The 23,301-nt window shown below is 46.2% G+C and overlaps 1 protein-coding gene across 1 annotated transcript in view; it reads right to left on the bottom strand.

Annotated features, from left to right (window-relative positions):
• The window catches only part of LOC137379829 (putative ankyrin repeat protein RF_0381), a 214,984-nt gene that overhangs the window by 123,631 nt on the left and 68,052 nt on the right, over window positions 1-23,301 (bottom strand). The window contains exons 8-11 of the mRNA XM_068051208.1: window positions 3,927-4,054; window positions 3,760-3,841; window positions 3,563-3,652; window positions 1,536-1,662 (exon numbers count right to left, since the gene is read on the bottom strand). Coding sequence (XP_067907309.1) covers window positions 1,536-1,662; window positions 3,563-3,652; window positions 3,760-3,841; window positions 3,927-4,054 — 427 coding nt within the window. The remainder of the gene's footprint in view (window positions 1-1,535; window positions 1,663-3,562; window positions 3,653-3,759; window positions 3,842-3,926; window positions 4,055-23,301) is intronic.

Here is a 23,301-nt window from a genome sequence, read left to right as displayed (position 1 = left end):
TGTATGATTTGTAAGACCATTTCATAGGGATGTTAAGAGTCAACCACATTGTGAGACTGGATAAAGATGGCAGATTTCCTTCCCGAAAGGGAAGATGGGTTTTTACAAGACATCAGTGGTTTCATGATCACCATTACGGGTACTAGCTTTTTATTCCAGATGTATTTAATTGACTGAATTCAAATTCCCAAATTGCCATGGTGCGATTCTGAACTCCTATCTCTGGATTATTAGTCCAGTAACATAGCCACTATGCTACTGTACCCACATCAGGAAGCAGGCTCCAGGATTGGGGAATAGTGGGAGTGGTGCATTGGGAGTGAAATATTAGTGTGTGGCTGCGGTGGATTGGGTATAGAAGAATAGGGATTTGTGGTTGTGGGGCGTAGCGGAATAGAGTAGAAGTTCATCTGAGTATGGAAGTATTGAAAAGGGAATGTTTTGGAGGTTAACAAGTGGAAGGGGGTGGTTCAGGGGTTTGGAAGCATAAAGAATATTTTTTTGAGGGTCTGGAAGCAATGAAAAGTGGAGTTTGGGATCAGCAGAATGGGGTGCAGGACTCTTGGATCATTAGTGAAGAGGATGGTTGGGTTTGGATTTTCTGTAAGGGGAATCCTGGGCTCTGCACACATTGGTAATGATTCATGGAATGGTGCCATGGAGTGGTCACAAAATTTGGGAGAATGGGAATGTGGTTCAAAGGGGAAAGGAGGGCAGCTGCAGCAAGATAAGGCAGGAAGGAGTGTAAAGAAGTTGCAGATGGGAGTGGAGAGTAACAGCAAGATTTTTGTACCAGGCAAGAGACCCAATTTTCACAGGGTTCAAGTGGGATGAATTACAGAGAACAGCATCACTCATATTGGAGATGTATTTTGGGAGCTGAGAAGTCATACAGCTGCAGCCAGTCACATGGGAACAATAAGCCTGGGGTAACTAAGGTAAGAAACAACAGGTTTGAAATTGCGAGGGTATTTTTCTGATTGTCCACTGTAACTTTGGCAGAAAACCTGCCGAAACTCTGGAGAAACAGCGTAGAAATGGTTTACAACATTTCTCTTGGGTTTCCGTGGATATTTCATCAAATTTCCTCTGTGGAAACTCACCACCAACAAATATAACCATGATAGAGAGGTGTAATAAACAAATGGAATGAAAATAGCAGGAAGAGAAGTATTATAGGAAATATGCACTATATACAACACAAACTATATCATTTCTTCATGCTTCATTTCATAAACCAAAGATTGTAAATTCCACACTTTGGAATGGATCGTATTGGCATAGATCATAGATGATCATCTAGCATAATGCTTAAGAAATGTACAATCTAAAACATTACAAAACTACATACAGATTCACACATTTCTCTGTTTGACAATTACAAATTATTTTAATACAATTTACCTGTTTTGTATTATTAAGAACTTAAAATAAATGTCTACAATAGCAGATAACACTTTACACAAAAAATGATATACACAAGACGAACAGTATGCAGCTTGTGCTATAGTGATGTGAATGATCAGTCTATTTACCATTCTTAGTCTCCTCCAGCTTCTCCTGTAACTTGCTTTTTCGAGTAGACTGATCTGACTCCAGGCCGTTGCCAGTGAAGGTTTCCAGTTGTGAGTCTAACTTATTCATTAAAATGTACAGCTCCCTCTGACACAAAAGAAAAAGTCATTTATTCCAAAAACAGCTCAACAAACGCAGCAAACTGAATTCCTATATCTAGTTTTCAAATCCAAGTTTCCCATCATCAACTTGACTTAATTGAAAGTACCTTTGCCTCTGTTAAAAGGATATGGGATAAAGCTTCCATCCAACAATTGAGTGTACAATCTCAGCTGATACATCTCTTGTCGTACTGATAGACTGCTGCACTTTGGAGGTGCTGTCCTTTGGCTCTGACAACTTCATGTGCCAGTTCTCATGGCCCAGCCAAATGTTAAAGATCCCAAGGCATTATATTCACAGGTGAGCAGGAAACTCTCTCATTGTTCTGTGTGCCATGTTTCTGGCGAGCTATGGCTGTTGTATTTTCCTTTAGGGCAACAGTCACTGCATTTCAGAAGTACCTCATTGTGTGAAATGATTTGAAACATTGCAACATGATAAGGGCCTTTACAAATATAAACATTATTTATTATGTTTCCTTTGAGTTTTTAAAAAAATTTCCTTTACTTATATACTGTATGTTTACAGGGTTGATCAAATTGTGCTCTTACAAAGAAAAGCCATGAATTTCCTGGGCTGGGTTGGAGGTGGGGTGGTGGGGGCTGATCTCCTAAACGATGAATGATACATATATACATTCCGTTTATGTGTCTATCCAGCATTTTGGCCAAAGTTATAGCAGCTAATCAGGAGAACCCCGGAGGAAATTCCCAGCATAAAATTCATAGCGGGAGAAATTCAAATCACGGCTGTTCGTTTTGCGCCTGATAAATATAAATATAAGCAGCCTGGAGCTGAAAATCAGGGTGACCCTGTAAAGGCCAAGGCTCATGCGATGCCATGTTGAGGGCAGTCTATAAGTGGGGAAGCAGCTAGCTTGCCTGAGAAAGGCATAAAGCTGGTTTATTATGCTAATTGGTGTCTGACGGCAGTTGTAGGGACACAATGCTTGTGTCCCGTATGCTTTCCCTATTTGTACCAGGTCTTGAGTGACTTAACCAGCAGACCTTAAATATACTCTGGAGGATGCTCATAAAATGGCCATTAAGCTTTTCAAAGCTATATTTTTGTAGATCCAGGAGGAGCAGAATTGCTCCTGCTGGCTCTCCAAAAGTAAAATGGGCCAATGCTGATCTGGGCTCAGCAACCTTGGCATTGCCACCTCCCCTTCCCCCTGTCTCCCTGGGCCTATCAGCAGACCTGCTTGGTGTTAGAGTCAGCTAAAAATTGTCAGGCCTCGATTGGTGCGTGGCAGGCAGCGTGTCCAGGCAGCAAAGGTTGTTGGAAAGGCAAATGGGATTCTGAGTCTTATAAATACAGACACTGAATATAAATACAAGAAAAAGACATTGAATTTGTACAAGTATTTATTAGGGTACAGTTAAAGAATTGTGTGCAGTCTGAGCACCTTATGATAGATAGAATATCAAAGCCATGGAGAGGGTATACTGAAAATTCATTTGATCACCAGGAATGAGAATTTACTTTTGCAAAGAGAAGCTCAAAAAATTGGGGCTTTTTCATTATAACAGAGAAAGTTAAGGGTGATCTAATAAAGGCTTTCAAAATTATGAAAGGTTTTGCCAGGATAGATAAATTATTAAAGATCATTTCTACTGATTTCAAGGGGCACAGATTCAGTTTCATCAATCGTTAACTAAGAAAGTTAGAAGAGATAGCTCTCACACTAAAGGTCATTGGAATGAGTGGATATTGATGGAGAGAATGGAATTTAAAAAGAAACTGGTATTTGAAAAAGCAAAAAATAAAAATTCAATGACAGGGCAAGAAAATGGGATAAAGATAGATAGCCCTTCAACTAAACCCACACAGACATAATGGTAAAGTAGCTTTCCTCTGCTAAAATTTCTATGATTCTACTCACAATGCAGTTTGTAACTGCTCTGGACTGCTTGAACTTGTAGCCACACATAAAGATAAAACACATATAGGCACAGAGAGCCTTAGAATCTGCCTTGAAGAAGAAAACAAAATGAAAAATTTAATTTAAAAAAAATGAAATGACAGCAATATTAAAGGTCATTTTTCTGTTTTATTCTCTTACAATTTTCATATTGTTACCTCAAGCAGATCTTGTGATGTAAAAGAGGTTGAGGTACAAATAAACTCTTCCATTGTTTTTAAAGCAAGATTTGTAGTCCATCTATGAAATTAATCATATTTGAAGCATGAAATAAGAGTAGGGAGGAATAATAAGCCATGCTGTAAGCTATAACAAATAGCCTGACCTGTCACATGGCAGTACTTCCACAATGAATGTGCCAGGCATGAAGGAGTTCACCAGATAGCACCAGACATGACTATCTGCCAAGTCACCTAAATCTTTCACAAGGAGTTTCTGGTGTTCAGATGCTATCTGTATTAATGACAGAAAATAAGATGTGAACTTCAATTTTTTTGTGTTGAATCTGGTTATAACCTACAATGATGTATGTTTTAACATGATCAATATCAAACCATTGCTACAGAAACATGTCATGCATACCATGTGATAAATGTGGTAAAAGCCATATTATAGAGGATGGACTGGTGAACACGTGGGCCAGAAGCTAATAGCACTGAACAGAAACAGTGGGCTGAATTTTACCATTACGGAGGAAATGCTGACGTGGGCTGCAAATCGGGTTGCTGAGCCGCACAAGCGGCTGGCAGGGCAGGATACCAGATCTTGCGTGTGGCATCCAATTAATGGCTGGCAGGCGTGAGAACCGGCCATTAGCGGGCAGTGGCTGGGAGGAAGTCCCTGTAGCTGCAATGAAGGTGCCATTTTCTAAAGGGCAGAATGCACTCGGATCAAAGGTTTCAAATATTGAGACTGAAAGGGAGGTCAATAGTAATAGCTACAGCTAAAGGAAGAGTGGCACCAGGGTTCAGTGATGCCTCCCGAGAGGTGCTCCTCCAGATGGCATGGGTGCAGAGGGAGGCCGTCTTCCCAGTCGATGGGAGGAGGAGGTCAACAAGCCAAACCAAGAGGACATGGCTGGAGGTCGCAGAGGAAGTCAGCAGTTGTGGGGTGGTCACACAGACGTGGTTGCAGTGCCACAAACAATACAATGACCTGATGCAGTCTGGCAGGGTGAGTGGAAGTTGTAATACCAAGCTCGCAGCCCTGGATGTCACAAAAATGCCTATGAAATGTGAGAAGAGGTTGCTGACCCAGGCACTGGACATGACCAGACACCAGCATTCACAGTGAAACAACTATTTGCCTCACAGTGGAGGCCCCAGTCACTCAGAGTTGCCTACAGCTTTGCCAACACTGAATGGACGGTGGCAGGAGACATCCCGGTGGTGCAGAGTTGGACATTAAAACTAGAGTGCAACTGGGCCATGAGAAATGAGTGACAATGTGTATACCTGTGATTGCAGGAGGAGAAAGCTCACAATGCCGTGGAACGGCAATGGACTGGAGGTGGATTGTCATTGCTGGCAATACTGATACCGGTGGCAGATGAAGCAATGGAGCTGGGAGGGATGGCAACAGGTCAGGCTGTCGCTGAGGGGGAGGTGGGTGTGAACTCCCTAAAGAGTGAGCAATTTCATGGAACAGGACATGAAACCTTCGGACGAGCACTGACTATGGCCCACCCCCATGCCCATTACTGACCATAGGGAGCTCCAGCAGAAGGAGAGTCAGAAGGAGTTGTTGGAAAGTGCAGCATCCTCAAATCACTCTTCCCTCTCTCGCAGGTCAAGTTGAAGACGAAGCACCATCGACAGCAGCCAAAATACTTGAGACCTCAAAGGGGGAGCCACCATTTGAGCAGGCAGTATCACATCATTCCAGCACACCCTCCACCAGTGCCAATGGGCACTGATGCGTAGTTAGAAAGGGTGGCACCAACTGGTGAGCACTGCACAGATGAGCATGAGCAGCTAATGGAGGCAGTGACAGTTGCAGCCGCTCCCACTTGGAAGGCCCAGTGATACTCAGCTTCAAGCAGATGGGTGTCTTGGGTGTCTTCATCAAAGCGGCAGATGCTGGATCAGCAGCATGAGTTGTGTGGACATCTCTTGGAGTTACCAAAGACTATGCACACCCATGCATGGATGCTGGAAGAGTCCATCCATGCCATGAGTGGAACCATGTCTCTGGCATTTGAGCACATATCCTCCTCCATTGAGGGAGAGTGGCGATCCCCTTGGAGACCCACATCCAGCATACCAACCAGTGGATGCAGGAGGTGCTCATTGACCTCCACGAACTCTGTGGAGCAATGACTGGGTGAAATGAGCCCAAAACACTTGCAGTCTTAGTCTGGTGCTCATGCTCTGCAAGTAAGCAGGGAAGGACAGGTGAGCCTTGAAAATGTCAAGGAGCAGTTGCTTGAAGCCCCTGGGGGCTCCTCTCAAGGCACTTCTGGCGTGGATAGTGGGTCTTCCACCCCTCTGACAGGGACACTAATGCCTCATGAGGCTGCAAAAACAAAGGTGGCTCCTGCAGAGAGGCAAGGCCCCCCATGTGTCCAGGGGGCTCGAGGCCTCAAACAACCCGCAAAATTCTGCCACGGTCATCTAAAGCAATGGAGCAGAAAGGCAAGCTGCCTGCCTCCACGTCAGCTGCTTGCACCGGGGGAGCACAACATAGGAGTACCAGCAAGCAAAGAACAAAACAAAGAACAAAGAACAGTACAGCACAGGAACAGGCCATTCGGCCCTCCAAGCCTGCGCCGGTCTTGATGCCTGCCTAAACTAACACCTTCTGCACTTCCGGGGCCCATATCCCTCTAATCCCTTCCTATTCATATATTTGTCAAGATGTCTCTTAAACGTCGCTATCGTATCTGCTTCCACCACCTCCCCTGGCAACATGTTCCAGGCACTCACCACCCTCTGTGTAAAAAACTTGCCTCGCACATCCCCTCTAAACTTTGCCCCTCGCACCTTAAACCTATATCCCCGAGTAACTGACTCTTCCACCCTGGGAAAAAGCTTCTGACGATCCACTCTGTCCATGCCGCTCATAACTTTGTAAACCTTTATCATGTCGCCCCTCCACCTCCGTCGTTCCAGTGAAAACAATCCGAGTTTTTCCAACCTCTCCTCATAGCTAATGCCCTCCAGACCAGGCAACATCCTGGTAAACCTCCTCTGTACCCTCTCCAAAGCCTCCACGTCCTTCTGGTAGTGTGGCGACCAGAATTGCACGCAATATTCTAAGTGTGGCCTAACTAAGGTTCTGTACAGCTGCAACATGACTTGCCAATTTTTATACTCTATGCCCCGACCGATGAAGGCAAGCATGCCTTCTTGACTACCTTATCCACCTGCGTTGCCACTTTCAGTGACCTGTGGACCTGTACGCCCAGATCTCTCTGCCTGTCAATACTCCTAAGGGTTCTGCCATTTATTGTATACCTCCCACCTGCATTAGACCTTCCAAAATGCATTACCGCACATTTGTCCGGATTAAACTCCATCTGCCATTTCTCTGCCCAAGTCTCCAACCGATCTATATCCTGCTGTATCCTCTGACAATCCTCATCATTATCCGCAACTCCACCAACCTTAGTGTCGTCCGCAAACTTACTAATCAGACCAGCTACATTTTCCTCCAAATCATTTATATATACTACAAACAGCAAAGGTTCCAGCACTGATCCCTGCGGATCACCACTAGTCACATCCCTCCATTCAGAAAAACACCCATCCACTGTTACCCTCTGTCTTCTGTGACTGAGCCAGTGCTGTATCCATCTTGCCAGCTCACCTCTGATCCCGTGTGACTTCACCTTTTGCACCAGTCTGCCATGCACTTGCATTAATCCACCTCGTTGTACTTAGGTCTCACTTCGTCACAGTTTCTTGTGCTGTGTCAAAGAGTTGGTTGAATATGTCAAATGCATCAAAAAAGGCTTCCAGTACTCATTTCTGCACTACCGGGCTGTTACCAGGTGAGCTCCTCAGAAAGAGGTCAGACAAAGATCTGGACTGCTTTGGGTAACTGTGTAATGTATGCCTTGGCTTGATGTAATGACAGGCCGACTGAGATGGTAGGGGCATTCAAGAAAAGGCCAACAAGGCAAAAATTAAATTGTTTACATGGGCATTTAAGGGAGGCTGAGGAGACACATATCTGTATGAGTGATTTGCATGCCTCCCTGGCACGCATGTCAGTATGCACTGACAACAGTCCCTCAAGTAGATAGCCATTGTCTGCCTGGTCTGCAGGGCCCTCTGAGTCTTCCTCCTCGTCGGAGGTGGCAGCACGTTCAAGGAAGTCCTCACTCTCCAAAGCTTCTCCCCTCTCGAGCAGCAGATTGTGCAGAGCACACCACCGTAATACGCGAAACCCTTGCTGGGGCGGATTGAAGGGCTCCCCCAGATCTATCCAGGCATCTGATGCGCATTTTCAGAAGGTCTATGGCCTGTTCAAGCGTTGCCCCTTATTGATGCATGGCAGCAATTGTAGGTGTCTTCTGTCTTTGTGCAAGGGTTTTGCAAAGGCGTTGGGAGCCATATATTCTGTCTGTAGTCCTTGTCACCCGGTATCCATCCATGAAGGCACTCGGGTGGACAGAAAAGCTGGAACAGCTAGGACTGTTTCAGAGTGAAAGAGTCGTGGCAGCTTCCCAGGAACCTTGCACAGACCTGGAAGATCCGTTTGCGATGGTCGCAAACTAGTTGTACATTGAGCGAGTGGAAACCCTTCCTGTTGACAAAGGCTCCTGGCTGCTCTGCAAGAGCCTTGATGGCCACAAGTGTGCAGTCGATTACCTCCCTGCACCTGGGGAAATCCAGCAATGGCCCCGCATCCTACAGCTCTCTTGGCCTTACTTGATGGATTGGTGTGATAGCCTTCTTGTATATGGCATTCGTGCCCAGCTTGATGCAGCAATGGGCCACAGACTGGGAAATTCCACAGATATCTCCAGAGGATCCCTGGAATGATCTTCACGCATAAAGGTTAAGTGCCACAGCGACCTTCACCACCACAAGCAATGAGTGGCCACCACATCCCATTGGGCTCAGATCCTTCTCCAGCAGAGCGCACACATCCTGACCACCTTCCTGGACAGAGGCAGTCATCATCGACACAGAGGAGAGTATAGGTACAGTGAGGAGGACGAGAGTATAGGAACACTGAGGAGGAGAGTGTTGGAGGAATGAGGAGGAGGAGAGTATAGGAACACTGAGGAGGAGGAGAGTGCAGAAACATTGAGGAGGAGAGTGTAGGAACATTGAGGGGGAGAGTTTCGGAACATTGAGGAGGGGGAGAGTATAAGAGCATTGAGGAGGAGGAACATTGAGGAGAAGGAGAGTATAGGAACATTGAGGAGGAGGAGAGTAGAAGAGCATTGAGGAGGAGGAAAATTGAGGAGGGAGGAGAGTATAGGAATATTGAGGAGGGGGAGAGTGCAGAAACATTGAGGAGGAGTGTGTAGGAACATTGAGGAGGAGGAATGTATTGGAACATTAAGGAGGAGGAGAGTGTAGGATCATTGAGGAGGAGGAGAGTGTTGGAAAATTGGGGAGGAGGAGAGTATAGGAACATTGAGGAGGAGAAGAGAGTAAGAACATTGAGGAGGAGGAGAGTAAAGGAACACTGAGGAGGAGAGTGTTGGAAAATTGAGGAGGAGGAGAGTATAGGAACACTGAGGAGGAGAGTGCTGGAAGATTGAGGAGGAGGAGAGTATAGGAACATTGAGGAGAAGAGTGTAGGAACATTGAGGAGGAGGAGGAGAGTAAAGGAACACTGAGGAGGAGAGTGTTGGAAAATTGAGGAGGAGGAGAGTAGAGGAACACTGAGGAGGAGAGTGTTGGAAGATTGAGGAGGAGGAGAGTAAAGGAACACTGAGGAGAAGAGTGTTGGAAAATTGAGGAGGAGGAGAGTAGAGGAACACTGAGGAGGAGAGTGTTGGAAGATTGAGGAGGAGAAGAGTGTAAGAACATTGAGGAGGTGGAGAGTATAGGAACATTGAGGAGGAGAGTGTAGGAACACTGAGGAGGAGAATGTTGGAAAATTGAGGAGGAGGAGGGTGTAGGAACATTGAGGAGGTGGAGATTATAGGAACATTGAGGAGGAGGAGAGTATAGGAACATTGAAGAGGAGGAGGGTGTAAGAACATTGAGGAGGAGAAATATAAAGGAACATTGAGGAGGAGGAGAGTATAGGAGCATTGAGGAGCAGGAGAGTTTAGGAGCATTGAGGAGGAGGAGGAGAGGATAGGAACATTGAAGAGGAGGAGATTATAGGAACATTGAGGAGGAGGAGAGTGTAGGAACATTGAGGAGGAGAGGATAGGAACATTGAGGAGGAGGAGAGTATAGGAACATTGAGGAGGAGGAGATTAGAGGAACAGTGAGGAGGAGGAGAGTGTAGGAACATTGATGAGGAGAGTTTAGGAACATTGAGGCGGAGGAGAGTATAGGAACATTGAGGGGGAGGAGAGTATAGGAGCATTTAGGAGCATGAGAAGAGCCTAGGAACATTGAGGAGGAGGATAGTATAGAAACACGAAGGAGGAGAGTGTAGCAAAATTGAGGAGGAGGAGAGTATAGGAACACTGAGGAGGAGAGTGTTGCAAAATTGAGGAGGAGGAGAGTATAGGAACACGAAGGAGGAGAGTGTTGCAAAATTGAGGAGGAGGAGAGTATAGGAACACTGAGGAGGAGAGTGTTGCAAAATAGAGGAGAAGGAGAGTATAGGAACATTGAGGAGGAGGAGAGTGTAGGAACACTGAGGAGGAGAGTGTTGGAAGATTGAGGAGGAGGAGAGTATAGGAACACTGAGGAGGAGGAGATTATAGGAACATTGAGGAGGAGGAGAGTGTAGGAACATTGAGGAGGAGATTATAGGACCATTGAGGAGGTGGAGATTATAGGAACATTGAGGAGGAGGAGAGTATAGGAACAGTGAAGAGGAGGAGAGTACAGGAACATTGAGGAGGAGGAGAGTATAGGAACAGTGAGGAGGAGGAGAGTTTAGGAACATTGAGGAGGGGAGTTTAGGAACATTGAGGAGGAGGAAAATTGAGGAGGGAGGAGAGTATAGGAATATTGAGGAGGAGGAGAGTGCAGAAACATTGAGGAGGAGAGTGTAGGAACATTGAGGGGGAGAGTTTCGGAACATTGAGGAGGGGGAGAGTATAAGAGCATTGAGGAGGAGGAACATTGAGGAGAAGGAGAGTATAGGAACATTGAGGAGGAGGAGCGTAGAAGAGCATTGAGGAGGAGGAAAATTGAGGAGGGAGGAGAGTATAGGAATATTGAGGAGGAGGAGAGTGCAGAAAGATTGAGGAGGAGAGTGTAGGAACATTGAGGAGGAGGAATGTATTGGAACATTAAGGAGGAGGAGAGTGTAGGATCATTGAGGAGGAGGAAAGTGTTGGAAAATTGAGGAGGAGGAGAGTATAGGAACATTGAGGAGGAGAAGAGAGTAGGAACATTGAGGAGGAGGAGAGTATAGGAACATTGAGGAGGAGGAGAGTGAAGGAACACTGAGGAGGAGAGTGTTGGAAAATTGAGGAGGAGGAGAGTATAGGAACACTGAGGAGGAGAGTGCTGGAAGATTGAGGAGGAGGAGAGTATAGGAACATTGAGGAGAAGAGTGTAGGAACATTGAGGAGGAGGAGAGTAGAGGAACACTGAGGAGGAGAGTGTTGGAAGATTGAGGAGGAGGAGAGTAAAGGAACACTGAGGAGAAGAGTGTTGGAAAATTGAGGAGGAGGAGAGTAGAGGAACACTGAGGAGGAGAGTGTTGGAAGATTGAGGAGGAGAAGAGTGTAAGAACATTGAGGAGGTGGAGAGTATAGGAACATTGAGGAGGAGAGTATAGGAACACTGAGGAGGAGAATGTTGGAAAATTGAGGAGGAGGAGGGTGTAGGAACATTGAGGAGGTGGAGATTATAGGAACATTGAGGAGGAGGAGAGTATAGGAACATTGAAGAGCACGAGAGTTTAGGAGCATTGAGGAGGAGGAGGAGAGGATAGGAACATTGAAGAGGAGGAGATTATAGGAACATTGAGGAGGAGAGGATAGGAACATTGAGGAGGAGGAGAGTAGAGGAACATTGAGGAGGAGGAGATTATAGGAACAGTGAGGAGGAGGAGAGTGTAGGAACATTGATGAGGAGAGTTTAGGAACATTGAGGCGGAGGAGAGTATAGGAACATTGAGGGGGAGGAGAGTATATGAGCATTGAGGAGCATGAGAAGAGTCTAGGAACATTGAGGAGGAGGAGAGTATAGGAACACTAAGGAGGAGAGTGTTGCAAAATTGAGGAGGAGGAGAGTATAGGAACACTGAGGAGGAGAGTGTTGCAAAATTGAGGAGGAGGAGAGTATAGGATCACTAAGGAGGAGAGTGTTGCAAAATTGAGGAGGAGGAGAGTATAGGAACACTGAGGAGGAGAGTGTTGCAAAATTGAGGAGAAGGAGAGTATAGGAACATTGAGGAGGAGGAGATTATAGGAACAGTGAGGAGGAGGAGAGTGTAGGAACATTGATGAGGAGAGTTTAGAAACATTGAGGCGGAGGAGAGTATAGGAACATTGAGGGGGAGGAGAGTATAGGAACATTGAGGAGGAGAAGAGTGTAGGAACATTAAGGAGGAGGAGAGTTTAGGATCATTGAGGAGGAGGAGAGTAAAGGAACACTGAGGAGGAGAGTGTTGGAAAATTGAGAAGGAGGAGAGTGTACGAACATTGAGGAGAAGAGTGTCGGAACATTGAGGCGGAGGAGAGTAAAGGAACACTGAGGAGGAGAGTGTTGGAAAATTGAGGAGGAGGAGAGTATAGGAACACTGAGGAGGAGAAGAGTGTAGAAACATTGAGGAGGAGGAGAGTATAGGAACATTGAGGAGGAGAAGAGTGTAGGAACATTGAGGAGGAGGAGAGTATAGGAACATTGAGGAGAAGGGTATAGGAACATTGAGGAGGAGAAGAGTGTAGGAACATTGAGGAGGAGGAGAGTATAGGAACATTGAGGAGGATAGTATAGGAACATTGAAGAGGAGGAGATTATAGGAACATTGAGGAGGAGGAGAGTATAGGAACACTGAGGAGGAGGAGAGTGTAGGAACATTGAGGAGGAGAGTATAGGAACATTGAGGAGGAGGAGATTAGAGGAACATTGAGGAGGAGGAGAGCATAGGAACATTGAGGAGGAGAGTATAGGAACATTGAGGAGGAGGATATTATAGGAACATTGAGGAGGAGGAGAGTGTCGGAACATTGAGGAGGAGGAGAGTGTCGGAACATTGAGGAGGAGAAGAGTGTAGGAACATTGAGGAGGAGGAGAATATAGGAACATTGAGGAGAAGAGTATAGGAACATTGAGGAGGAGAAGAGTGTAGGAACATTGAGGAGGAGGAGAGTATAGGAACATTGAGGAGGAGGAGATTATAGGAACATTGAGGAGCAGGAGGAGAGTATAGGAACCTTGAGGAGGAGGAGAGTATAGGAACATTGAGGAGGAGAGTATAGGAACATTGAGGAGGAGGAGATTATAGTAACATTGAGGAGGAGGAGAGTGTCGGAACATTGAGGAGGAGGAGAGTGTCGGAAAATTGAGGAGGAGAAGAGTGTAGGAACATTGAGGAGGAGGAGAGTATAGGAACATTGAGGAGGAGGAGATCATAGGAACATTGAGGAGCAGGAGGAGAGTATAGGAACCTTGAGGAGGAGGAGATTATAGGAACATTGAGGAGGTGGAGATGATAGGATCATTGAGGAGGTGGAGAGTCTAGGAACATTGAGGAGCAGGAGAGTTTAGGAGCATTGAGGAGGAGGAGGATAGGATAGGAACATTGAAGAGGAGGAGATTATAGGAACATTGAGGAGGAGGGGAGTGTAGGAACATTGAGGAGGAGAGGATAGGAACATTGAGGAGGAGGAGGAGAATATAGGAACCTTGAGGAGGAGGAGATTATAGGAACAATGAGGAGGAGGGGAGTGTAGGAACATTGAGGAGGAGAGGATAGGAACATTGAGGAGGAGGAGAGTATAGGAACATTGAGGAGGAGGAGATTATAGGAACATTGAGGAGGTGGAGATGATAGGATCATTGAGGAGGTGGAGAGTCTAGGAACATTGAGGAGGAGGAGAGTATAGGAACATTGAGGAGCAGGAGAGTTTAGGAGCATTGAGGAGGAGGAGGATAGGATAGGAACATTGAAGAGGAGGAGATTATAGGAACATTGAGGAGGAGGGGAGTGTAGGAACATTGAGGAGGAGAGGATAGGAACATTGAGGAGGAGGAGAGTATAGGAACATTGAGGAGGAGGAGATTATAGGAACAGTGAGGAGGAGGAGAGTGTAGGAACATTGATGAGGAGAGTTTAGGAACATTGAGGCGGAGGAGAGTATAGGAACATTGAGGCGGAGGAGAGTATAGGAACATTGAGGGGGAGGAGAGTATAGGAGCATTGAGGAGGAGAAGAGTGTAGGAACATTGAGGAGGAGGACAGTATAGGAACATTGAGGAGAAGGGTATAGGAACATTGAGGAGGAGAAGAGTGTAGGAACATTGAGGAGGAGGAGAGTATAGGAACATTGAGGAGGATAGTATAGGAACATTGAAGAGGAGGAGATTATAGGAACATTGAGGAGGAGGAGAGTATAGGAACACTGAGGAGGAGGAGAGTGTAGGAACATTGAGGAGGAGAGTATAGGAACATTGAGGAGGAGGAGATTATAGGAACATTGAGGAGGAGGAGAGTATAGGAACATTGAGGAGGAGAGTATAGGAACATTGAGGAGGAGGAGAGTATAGGAACATTGAGGAGGAGGAGAGTGTCGGAACATTGAGGAGGAGGAGAGTGTCGGAACATTGAGGAGGAGAAACGTGTAGGAACATTGAGGAGGAGGAGAATATAGGAACATTGAGGAGAAGAGTATAGGAACATTGAGGAGGAGAAGAGTGTAGGAACATTGAGGAGGAGGAGAGTATAGGAACATTGAGGAGGAGGAGATTATAGGAACATTGAGGAGCAGGAGGAGAGTATAGGAACCTTGAGGAGGAGGAGAGTATAGGAACATTGAGGAGGAGAGTATAGGAACATTGAGGAGGAGGAGATTATAGGAACATTGAGGAGGAGGAGAGTGTCGGAACATTGAGGAGGAGGAGAGTGTCGGAACATTGAGGAGGAGAAGAGTGTAGGAACATTGAGGAGGAGGAGAGTATAGGAACATTGAGGAGGAGGAGATTATAGGAACATTGAGGAGCAGGAGGAGAGTATAGGAACCTTGAGGAGGAGGAGATTATAGGAACATTGAGGAGGTGGAGATGATAGGATCATTGAGGAGGTGGAGAGTCTAGGAACATTGAGGAGGAGGAATGTACAGGAATATTGAGGAGGAGGAAATTATAGGAATATTGAGGAGGAGGAGAGTATAGGAACATTGTGGAGGACAGTTTCGGAACATTGAGGAGGAGGAGAGGATAGGATTTTGAGGTGGAGGAGAGTGTAGGAACATTAAGGAGGAGGAGAGTTTAGGATCATTGAGGAGGAGAAGAGTGTTGGAACATTGAGGAGGGGGAGAGTATAGGAAAATTGAGGAGGTGGAGTGTTTAGGAGCATTGAGGAGGAGGAGAGTATAGGAACATTGAGGAGGAGGAGAGTGAAGGAACATTGAGGAGGAGTTGAGTATAGGAACATTGAGGAGGAGGAATGTAGGAACATTGAGGAGGAGAAGAGTGTTGGAACATTGAGGAGGAGGAGAGTGTAGGAACATTGAGGTGGAGGAGATTATAGGAACATTGAGGAGCAGGAGGAGAGTATAGGAACCTTGAGGAGGAGGAGAGTATAGGAACATTGAGGAGGAGAGTATAGGAACATTGAGGAGGAGGAGATTATAGTAACATTGAGGAGGAGGAGAGTGTCGGAACATTGAGGAGGAGGAGAGTGTCGGAAAATTGAGGAGGAGAAGAGTGTAGGAACATTGAGGAGGAGGAGAGTATAGGAACATTGAGGAGGAGGAGATCATAGGAACATTGAGGAGCAGGAGGAGAGTATAGGAACCTTGAGGAGGAGGAGATTATAGGAACATTGAGGAGGTGGAGATGATAGGATCATTGAGGAGGTGGAGAGTCTAGGAACATTGAGGAGCAGGAGAGTTTAGGAGCATTGAGGAGGAGGAGGATAGGATAGGAACATTGAAGAGGAGGAGATTATAGGAACATTGAGGAGGAGGGGAGTGTAGGAACATTGAGGAGGAGAGGATAGGAACATTGAGGAGGAGGAGGAGAATATAGGAACCTTGAGGAGGAGGAGATTATAGGAACAATGAGGAGGAGGGGAGTGTAGGAACATTGAGGAGGAGAGGATAGGAACATTGAGGAGGAGGAGAGTATAGGAACATTGAGGAGGAGGAGATTATAGGAACATTGAGGAGGTGGAGATGATAGGATCATTGAGGAGGTGGAGAGTCTAGGAACATTGAGGAGGAGGAGAGTATAGGAACATTGAGGAGCAGGAGAGTTTAGGAGCATTGAGGAGGAGGAGGATAGGATAGGAACATTGAAGAGGAGGAGATTATAGGAACATTGAGGAGGAGGGGAGTGTAGGAACATTGAGGAGGAGAGGATAGGAACATTGAGGAGGAGGAGAGTATAGGAACATTGAGGAGGAGGAGATTATAGGAACAGTGAGGAGGAGGAGAGTGTAGGAACATTGATGAGGAGAGTTTAGGAACATTGAGGCGGAGGAGAGTATAGGAACATTGAGGCGGAGGAGAGTATAGGAACATTGAGGGGGAGGAGAGTATAGGAGCATTGAGGAGGAGAAGAGTGTAGGAACATTGAGGAGGAGGACAGTATAGGAACATTGAGGAGAAGGGTATAGGAACATTGAGGAGGAGAAGAGTGTAGGAACATTGAGGAGGAGGAGAGTATAGGAACATTGAGGAGGATAGTATAGGAACATTGAAGAGGAGGAGATTATAGGAACATTGAGGAGGAGGAGAGTATAGGAACACTGAGGAGGAGGAGAGTGTAGGAACATTGAGGAGGAGAGTATAGGAACATTGAGGAGGAGGAGATTATAGGAACATTGAGGAGGAGGAGAGTATAGGAACATTGAGGAGGAGAGTATAGCAACATTGAGGAGGAGGAGAGTATAGGAACATTGAGGAGGAGGAGAGTGTCGGAACATTGAGGAGGAGGAGAGTGTCGGAACATTGAGGAGGAGAAACGTGTAGGAACATTGAGGAGGAGGAGAATATAGGAACATTGAGGAGAAGAGTATAGGAACATTGAGGAGGAGAAGAGTGTAGGAACATTGAGGAGGAGGAGAGTATAGGAACATTGAGGAGGAGGAGATTATAGGAACATTGAGGAGCAGGAGGAGAGTATAGGAACCTTGAGGAGGAGGAGAGTATAGGAACATTGAGGAGGAGAGTATAGGAACATTGAGGAGGAGGAGATTATAGGAACATTGAGGAGGAGGAGAGTGTCGGAACATTGAGGAGGAGGAGAGTGTCGGAACATTGAGGAGGAGAAGAGTGTAGGAACATTGAGGAGGAGGAGAGTATAGGAACATTGAGGAGGAGGAGATTATAGGAACATTGAGGAGCAGGAGGAGAGTATAGGAACCTTGAGGAGGAGGAGATTATAGGAACATTGAGGAGGTGGAGATGATAGGATCATTGAGGAGGTGGAGAGTCTAGGAACATTGAGGAGGAGGAATGTACAGGAATATTGAGGAGGAGGAAATTATAGGAATATTGAGGAGGAGGAGAGTATAGGAACATTGTGGAGGACAGTTTCGGAACATTGAGGAGGAGGAGAGGATAGGATTTTGAGGTGGAGGAGAGTGTAGGAACATTAAGGAGGAGGAGAGTTTAGGATCATTGAGGAGGAGAAGAGTGTTGGAACATTGAGGAGGGGGAGAGTATAGGAAAATTGAGGAGGTGGAGTGTTTAGGAGCATTGAGGAGGAGGAGAGTATAGGAACATTGAGGAGGAGGAGAGTGAAGGAACATTGAGGAGGAGTTGAGTATAGGAACATTGAGGAGGAGGAATGTAGGAACATTGAGGAGGAGAAGAGTGTTGGAACATTGAGGAGGAGGAGAGTGTAGGAACATTGAGGTGGAGGAGAGCGTAGGAACATTGAGGAGGAGGAGAGTGTAGGATCACTGAGGAGGAGGAAAGTATAGGAACATTGAGGAGGAGGAGAGTATAAGAACACTAAGGAGGAGAGTGTTGCAAAATTGAGGAGAAGGAGAGTGTAGGAACATTGAGGAGGAGGAAAGTATAGGAACATTGAGGAGGAGGAGAGAATAGGAACATTGAGGAGGAGGAGAATTTAGGAGAATTGAGGAGGAGGAGAATGTAGGAACATTGAGGATGAGATTATCGGAACATTGAGGAGGAGGAGAGTGCAGGAACATTGAGGAGGAGGAGATTATAGGAACATTGAGGAGGAGGAGAGTGCAGGAACATTGAGGAGCAGGAGAGTATAGGAACATTGAGGAGGAGGAGAGTATTGGAAAAGTGAGGAGGAGGAGAGTATAGGAACATTGAGGAGGAGGAGAGTATAGGAACAGTGAGGAGGAGGAGAGTATACGAACATTGAGGAGGAGGTGGGTATAGGAACAGTGAGGAGGAGGAGAGTATAGGAACATTGAGGAGGAGGAGAGTATAGGAACATTGAGGAGGAGGAGAGTATAGGAACAGTGAGGAGGAGGAGAGTATAGGAACATTGAGGAGGAGGAGAGTAGAGGAACAGTGAGGAGGAGGAGAGTATAGGAACATTGAGGAGGAGGAGAGTATAGGAACAGTGAGGAGGAGGAGAGTATAGGAACAGTGAGGAGGAGGAGAGTATAGGAACATTGAGGAGGAGGAGAGTATAGGAACAGTGAGGAGGAGGAGAGTATAGGAACATTGAGGAGGAGGAGAGTATAGGAACATTGAGGAGGAGGAGTGTATAGGAACAGTGAGGAGGAGGAGAGTATAGGAACAGTGAGGAGGAGGAGAGTATAGGAACATTGAGGAGGAGGAATAGAAAGGACCATTGAGGAGGAGGAGAGTATAGGAGCATTGAGGAGGAGAGTGTTGCAAAATTGAGGAGGAGGAGAGTATAGGAACACTGAGGAGGAGAGTGTTGCAAAATTGAGGAGGAGGAGAGTATAGGATCACTAAGGAGGAGAGTGTTGCAAAATTGAGGAGGAGGAGAGTATCGGAACACTGAGGAGGAGAGTGTTGCAAAATTGAGGAGAAGGAGAGTATAGGAACATTGAGGTGGAGGAGAGTGTAGGACCATTGAGGAGGAGGAGAGTAAAGGAACACTGAGGAGGAGAGTGTTGGAAAATTGAGGAGGAGGAGAGTATAGGAACATTGAGGAGAAGGGTATAGGAACATTGAGGAGGATAGAGTGTAGGAACATTAAGGAGGAGGAGAGTTTAGGATCATTGAGGAGGAGGAGAGTAAAGGAACACTGAGGAGGAGAGTGTTGGAAAATTGAGAAGGAGGAGAGTGTACGAACATTGAGGAGAAGAGTGTCGGAACATTGAGGCGGAGGAGAGTAAAGGAACACTGAGGAGGAGAGTGTTGGAAAATTGAGGAGGAGGAGAGTATAGGAACACTGAGGAGGAGAAGAGTGTAGAAACATTGAGGAGGAGGAGAGTATAGGAACATTGAGGAGGAGAAGAGTGTAGGAACATTGAGGAGGAGGAGAGTATAGGAACATTGAGGAGAAGGGTATAGGAACATTGAGGAGGAGAAGAGTGTAGGAACATTGAGGAGGAGGAGAGTATAGGAACATTGAGGAGGAGGAGAGTATAGGAACATTGAGGAGGAGGAGAGTATAGGAACAGTGAGGAGGAGGAGAGTATAGGAACATTGAGGAGGAGGAGAGTAGAGGAACAGTGAGGAGGAGGAGAGTATAGGAACATTGAGGAGGAGGAGAGTATAGGAACAGTGAGGAGGAGGAGAGTATAGGAACAGTGAGGAGGAGGAGAGTATAGGAACATTGAGGAGGAGGAGAGTATAGGAACAGTGAGGAGGAGGAGAGTATAGGAACATTGAGGAGGAGGAGAGTATAGGAACATTGAGGAGGAGGAGTGTATAGGAACAGTGAGGAGGAGGAGAGTATAGGAACAGTGAGGAGGAGGAGAGTATAGGAACATTGAGGAGGAGGAATAGAAAGGACCATTGAGGAGGAGGAGAGTATAGGAGCATTGAGGAGGAGAGTGTTGCAAAATTGAGGAGGAGGAGAGTATAGGAACACTGAGGAGGAGAGTGTTGCAAAATTGAGGAGGAGGAGAGTATAGGATCACTAAGGAGGAGAGTGTTGCAAAATTGAGGAGGAGGAGAGTATCGGAACACTGAGGAGGAGAGTGTTGCAAAATTGAGGAGAAGGAGAGTATAGGAACATTGAGGTGGAGGAGAGTGTAGGACCATTGAGGAGGAGGAGAGTAAAGGAACACTGAGGAGGAGAGTGTTGGAAAATTGAGGAGGAGGAGAGTATAGGAACATTGAGGAGAAGGGTATAGGAACATTGAGGAGGATAGAGTGTAGGAACATTAAGGAGGAGGAGAGTTTAGGATCATTGAGGAGGAGGAGAGTAAAGGAACACTGAGGAGGAGAGTGTTGGAAAATTGAGAAGGAGGAGAGTGTACGAACATTGAGGAGAAGAGTGTCGGAACATTGAGGCGGAGGAGAGTAAAGGAACACTGAGGAGGAGAGTGTTGGAAAATTGAGGAGGAGGAGAGTATAGGAACACTGAGGAGGAGAAGAGTGTAGAAACATTGAGGAGGAGGAGAGTATAGGAACATTGAGGAGGAGAAGAGTGTAGGAACATTGAGGAGGAGGAGAGTATAGGAACATTGAGGAGAAGGGTATAGGAACATTGAGGAGGAGAAGAGTGTAGGAACATTGAGGAGGAGGAGAGTATAGGAACATTGAGGAGGATAGTATAGGAACATTGAAGAGGAGGAGATTATAGGAACATTGAGGAGGAGGAGAGTATAGGAACACTGAGGAGGAGGAGAGTGTAGGAACATTGAGGAGGAGAGTATAGGAACATTGAGGAGGAGGAGATTAGAGGAACATTGAGGAGGAGGAGAGCATAGGAACATTGAGGAGGAGAGTATAGGAACATTGAGGAGGAGGATATTATAGGAACATTGAGGAGGAGGAGAGTGTCGGAACATTGAGGAGGAGGAGAGTGTCGGAACATTGAGGAGGAGAAGAGTGTAGGAACATTGAGGAGGAGGAGAATATAGGAACATTGAGGAGAAGAGTATAGGAACATTGAGGAGGAGAAGAGTGTAGGAACATTGAGGAGGAGGAGAGTATAGGAACATTGAGGAGGAGGAGATTATAGGAACATTGAGGAGCAGGAGGAGAGTATAGGAACCTTGAGGAGGAGGAGAGTATAGGAACATTGAGGAGGAGAGTATAGGAACATTGAGGAGGAGGAGATTATAGGAACATTGAGGAGGAGGAGAGTGTCGGAACATTGAGGAGGAGGAGAGTGTCGGAAAATTGAGGAGGAGAAGAGTGTAGGAACATTGAGGAGGAGGAGAGTATAGGAACATTGAGGAGGAGGAGATCATAGGAACATTGAGGAGCAGGAGGAGAGTATAGGAACCTTGAGGAGGAGGAGATTATAGGAACATTGAGGAGGTGGAGATGATAGGATCATTGAGGAGGTGGAGAGTCTAGGAACATTGAGGAGGAGGAGAGTATAGGAGCATTGAGGAGCAGGAGAGTTTAGGAGCATTGAGGAGGAGGAGGATAGGATAGGAACATTGACGAGGAGGAGATTATAGGAACATTGAGGAGGAGGGGAGTGTAGGAACATTGAGGAGGAGAGGATAGGAACATTGAGGAGGAGGAGGAGAGTATAGGAACCTTGAGGAGGAGGAGATTATAGGAACAATGAGGAGGAAGGGAGTGTAGGAACATTGAGGAGGAGAGGATAGGAACATTGAGGAGGAGGAGAGTATAGGAACATTGAGGAGGAGGAGATTATAGGAACATTGAGGAGGTGGAGATGATAGGATCATTGAGGAGGTGGAGAGTCTAGGAACATTGAGGAGGAGGAGAGTATAGGAGCATTGAGGAGCAGGAGAGTTTAGGAGCATTGAGGAGGAGGAGGATAGGATAGGAACATTGAAGAGGAGGAGATTATAGGAACATTGAGGAGGAGGGGAGTGTAGGAACATTGAGGAGGAGAGGATAGGAACATTGAGGAGGAGGAGAGTATAGGAACATTGAGGAGGAGGAGATTATAGGAACAGTGAGGAGGAGGAGAGTGTAGGAACATTGATGAGGAGAGTTTAGGAACATTGAGGCGGAGGAGAGTATAGGAACATTGAGGCGGAGGAGAGTATAGGAACATTGAGGGGGAGGAGAGTATAGGAGCATTGAGGAGGAGAAGAGTGTAGGAACATTGAGGAGGAGGAGAGTATAGGAACATTGAGGAGGATAGTATAGAAACATTGAAGAGGAGGAGATTATAGGAACATTGAGGAGGAGGAGAGTATAGGAACACTGAGGAGGAGGAGAGTGTAGGAACATTGAGGAGGAGAGTATAGGAACATTGAGGAGGAGGAGATTATAGGAACATTGAGGAGGAGGAGAGTATAGGAACATTGAGGAGGAGAGTATAGGAACATTGAGGAGGAGGAGATTATAGGAACATTGAGGAGGAGAAACGTGTAGGAACATTGAGGAGGAGGAGAATATAGGAACATTGAGGAGAAGAGTATAGGAACATTGAGGAGGAGAAGAGTGTAGGAACATTGAGGAGGAGGAGAGTATAGGAACATTGAGGAGGAGGAGATTATAGGAACATTGAGGAGCAGGAGGAGAGTATAGGAACCTTGAGGAGGAGGAGAGTATAGGAACATTGAGGAGGAGAGTATAGGAACATTGAGGAGGAGGAGATTATAGGAACATTGAGGAGGAGGAGAGTGTCGGAACATTGAGGAGGAGGAGAGTGTCGGAACATTGAGGAGGAGAATGTTGGAAAATTGAGGAGGAGGAGAGTTTAGGAACATTGAGGAGGGGAGTTTAGGAACATTGAGGAGGAGGAGAGTAGAAGAGCATTGAGGAGGAGGAAAATTGAGGAAGGGAGGAGAGTATAGGAATATTGAGGAGGAGGAGAGTGCAGAAACATTGAGGAGGAGAGTGTAGGAACATTGAGGAGGAGGAATGTATTGGAACATTAAGGAGGAGGAGAGTGTAGGATCATTGAGGAGGAGGAGAGAGTAGGAACATTGAGGAGGAGGAGAGTATAGGAACATTGAGGAGGAGGAGAGTAAAGTAACACTGAGGAGGAGAGTGTTGGAAGATTGAGAAGGAGGAGAGTATAGGAACATTGAGGAGAAGAGTGTGGGAACATTGAGGAGGAGGAGTGTAAAGGAACACTGAGGAGGAGAGTGTTGGAAAATTGAGGAGGAGGAGAGTATAGGAACACTGAGGAGGAGAGTGTTGCAAAATTGAGGAGGAGGAGAGTATAGGAACACTGAGGAGGAGAGTGTTGCAAAATTGAGGAGGAGGAGAGTGTACGAACATTGAGGAGAAGAGTGTCGGAACATTGAGGCGGAGGAGAGGAAAGGAACACTGAGGAGGATAGTGTTGGAAAATTGAGGAGGAGGAGAGTAGAGGAACACTGAGGAGGAGAGTGTTGGAAAATTGAGGAGGAGGAGAGTAG

Source organism: Heterodontus francisci, chromosome 18 (assembly GCF_036365525.1).
Source record: "Heterodontus francisci isolate sHetFra1 chromosome 18, sHetFra1.hap1, whole genome shotgun sequence".
Taxonomy (NCBI): domain Eukaryota; kingdom Metazoa; phylum Chordata; class Chondrichthyes; order Heterodontiformes; family Heterodontidae; genus Heterodontus; species Heterodontus francisci.
The sequence above is the reverse complement of the archived record's forward strand: the minus strand, read 5'-3'. Positions and strand labels throughout refer to the sequence as shown.